The sequence below is a fragment of the Vollenhovia emeryi genome, unplaced genomic scaffold (genome assembly GCF_000949405.1).
Source record: "Vollenhovia emeryi isolate VEMERY1.0 unplaced genomic scaffold, V.emery_V1.0 DF942695.1, whole genome shotgun sequence".
Classification (NCBI taxonomy): domain Eukaryota; kingdom Metazoa; phylum Arthropoda; class Insecta; order Hymenoptera; family Formicidae; genus Vollenhovia; species Vollenhovia emeryi.
This window is the reverse complement of record NW_011963671.1, coordinates 1-3551: the sequence shown is the minus strand read 5'-3', so window position 1 is coordinate 3551 and position 3551 is coordinate 1. Positions and strand designations below refer to the sequence as shown.

Genomic DNA, 3551 nt, shown 5'->3' with positions numbered 1-3551 from the left:
TCTCTCTCTCTCTCTCTCTCTCTCTCTCTCTCTCTCTCTCTCTCTCTCTCTCTCTCTCTCTCTCTCTCTCTCTCTCTGTCTCTCTCTTACTCGCTCACTCACTCACTCCCTACCTCCCTCATTCATTCGCTCTTTGCTCCTCTGTCATCCGTCTCCTCGTATCCCGTCCTCTCCTCCCACCACCACCTTCTGCCTTTCCTCTCCCTTCGATCTCTCTCCTCTCCCCTCCAGTCCTTTCCCTCTCTCTCCCTGCTCCTCCATCTCTCTCTTCTTCTCCGCCTCCTGTCTTCTCTCCGCCACAGCTACCTTCCCTTCCTTCCTCCCTCCTACCCCTCGTGTCTTCTCCTCCTTCTGTCCGTCTTCTTCTCCGTTCTTCTTCCTCTCGTGTTCTCTCCTTCCGCCACGCCTGCCTTTCCTTTTCTTTCCTTTGTTCCTCTCCTGCTTTCTACCCGCTCACCTCCCTCTTGCCATTTTCCTCTCTTCTCGTCCATTCTCCCTCCTCTCTCCTCTCCTCCGCTTTGTCCGCTCCTCCGTCTTCTCTTTGTACATACGTTCCTTTCGCCTGTCATCTTTCGTTCTCTCCGCTCGTTTCACTTTCTCCTGCCTTCGGTTTTTCCATCACCCTGCTTCTGCTTCCTCTCTCTTCCCTTTCGATTTCTCGATTTCACCAGCCAATCGCCTTCTCTCCCGTCCATCGATCTCTCGCACTCGGCTTCATCACTCCCCACCACTAAAGTGACTTTACCCATCACCACTTCCATCGATCTCTCGAACCTCCCGTCCAATCCTCTTCCTTCTCTGTATCGATTCTCGATCACCTCCGTTCTCCCCCACCACTTCCGTCCTCCTCGTTCCTGACTGCTGACTCATGCCAACTCATCTCTCTTTCCACTTCAGTTACTCTCCTAATTTGAAATCTCTCTTACGATACGGCGCCGTCGCAGCGCGCTTGCGCATGCGCCATGACGCCCAAACACGATTATTACTTGCACCTTCCCATCAAGACAATTGGTTCGTCGTGGTCGTATCGGTTCAGAATCGGAGCCGGGAGCCAGAACAAGATAAAGAAGAAGAAGAAGTTACTCTCCTATCCTTCACTTTTTCTTCACTCCTCCATTTCCACTGTCACTTCTCCGTCTCCTCTTTCCATCACCTCCTCTATCTCTCGTTCACTCCACTCCAGCCTTTCCTTTCACTCCCTTTTTTACTCCGCCTTCTCACTGTACGTCTTCCCAGTCAGAAATGACTGGAAAACCTACGTCGAAACGATATCGAATCGATGCATTTTTGGTTCCATTTTCGACTTGGCTCGATTCGATATCGTTTCGACGTCGGTTTTCCAGTCATTTCTGACTGGGTTTCCTCCTCGCCATCTTTACCCCCTCACAATATATTTAGTACGTGATACCGAAACGACTGAAAAATCATATATTTTTCATTACTTCACATACTGTGTACGATAATAATGCGTTGGATCTACGAGGGTCATTTGAAAAGTTTCCGGTCTCATAATCGACATAAAGTAACTGTAGAAAAAATTTCTTTCGCCGTCCGATAGATGACCTTGACATATGTAAACCGTAAAAATTTCAAGTCATTCTGATCATTACTTTATCTATGGCACTCTTCCAAAGTTGTCAGCTGACATTGTCTGTCAACAATGGAGAAAATCGAGTATCGCGCAGTGATAAAATTCCTTTATTTAAAAGGGAAAAAGACTCAGGAAATAAAAGATGAGTTAGACTCGTGTTTGTCCGCATTTGGAAAGAAAAAATCCTGTTTCACCAGGATAACGCTCGTATACGGTGAAGCCTCCCCTTCATTTACAACGGTCAAACATTGGGTGGCCGAATACAAACGTGGTCGTACGAGCATTTTAGACGAGGAACGTTCCGGGCGCCCAAAAACCGCTGCAACTGACGAAATAGTCGATTTAGTGCATCAAACTATGATGGAAGATCGTCGATTGATTGTTAAGGATATTGCTGAGGCTTGTGGGCTATCATCTGAACGGGTGCACAAGATTTTACAACAAGATTTGGATATGAGAAAATTATCCGCGCGCTGGGTGCCGCGTTTGTTGACGATCGACCAAAAGCGCATACGGATGGACATGTCGCGCGAGTGTCTTAGCCTGTATCAAAAAAATCCAGCGGAATTTTTGCGGCGAATGATAACCGTCGATGAAACCTGGGTACACCACCATACGCCTGAGACCAAACAACAGTCAATGCAGTGGATTGAGGTGGGGGAACCAACTCCGAAGAAGACAAATGTCGTTCTCTCTGCAGGAAAAGTGATGGCGACAGTTTTTTGGGATAGCCGTGGAATAATTCTTATCGATTACCTTGCAAAGGGTGAAACAATCAACGGACAGTACTACGCTGCATTGCTGGATAAATTGAAGGCCACAATTAAGAAAAAACGTCCGCATTTGGTCAAGAAAAAAATCCTGTTTCACCAGGATAACGCTCGGGTTCACACGTGCATGGTCGCAATGTCAAAATTGAACGAATTGAAATTTGAATTGCTTCCGCACCCACCCTATTCGCCAGATCTAGCTCCCAGCGACTTTTTCCTGTTTTCTAATTTGAAAAAATTTCTCGGGGGAAAAAAATATAAGTCAAATGCTGAGGTGGAAAACGCTGTAAACCAGTATTTTTCAGGTTTAGACAATCAATTTTTTTCTGACAGTTTAAAAGGATGGGAGAAACGTTGGACTAAATGTATCGAGTTGCAGGGAGACTACGTCGAGAAATAAATTTTGTTTTGCTTTGAAATATGTGTTTTTCTTAAAAAGGCCGGAAACTTTTCAAATGGCCCTCGTAAAACCGATATTATATATATTAATATTCTAATTTTTTAAAATAAATATAAAATTAAATAAAATTCAATGACATAAATGGCTGTCAAATAATAAATAAGACTTGAATATAAACGCGATTATTAATTATTATATCTTGAAAATGACTATCAAACTAAATGACTCTACACAAATATTGTAAAAAGTTATATTATTATTATAGCAAAATTATAGAATTGTAGTTTTGCAATATTTCCGGAAGGTAAATGTCATATTGCTGATATATTGCAGGCATATTGTTAATTTATATTTCTACAATGTCTCCGTAATATTGCATTGCAATTTGCAACATTGCAACATTGAAACATTGCAACATTATTGCAATGTTGCTGCAATATTCTGTGCTGTATGAGTTATATCCTTATAGACGAACTGTCACTTCGTCATAACTTATTCTTCGTATAAAAGTTTTACAACTTGTACTCACATGAAACTGAGTTTCCTAGGATTGGATTACATGTAAAATTACTGTGAAATCCTCCAAATTGGGATTAGAGGTTTTAAATAAGAATATAGTTTGTATTAAACTTTCGTGTTTATGTATGGGTGTGATGTATTGTAGATGTGTGTCCGTGTGGACATGTAGGCTGCGTTTCGTGCACAGTATAACCAGTAGGGGCACTCGCTCTTTTGTTTCACGTTCGCACCGATCCGTACTGCGCATCCGACATGTTTTTATTCTGACCAA

At 42.9% G+C, this 3551-nt stretch overlaps 1 protein-coding gene across 1 annotated transcript; it reads left to right on the top strand.

The window, feature by feature from the left end:
• The first annotated feature begins 1660 nt into the window (after window positions 1-1660).
• On the top strand, window positions 1661-2761 carry LOC105567926 (histone-lysine N-methyltransferase SETMAR-like). The gene has a single exon (XM_012023204.1). The coding sequence runs from the start codon at window positions 1661-1663 to the stop codon at window positions 2759-2761; it is 1101 nt and encodes a 366-aa protein (XP_011878594.1).
• Window positions 2762-3551: the final 790 nt, after the last annotated feature.

Excerpts from the sequence above, each read along its gene's own strand:
- LOC105567926 (XM_012023204.1), top strand. The coding sequence starts at position 1,661 with ATGGAGAAAATCGAGTATCGCGCAGTGATAAAATTCCTTTATTTAAAA.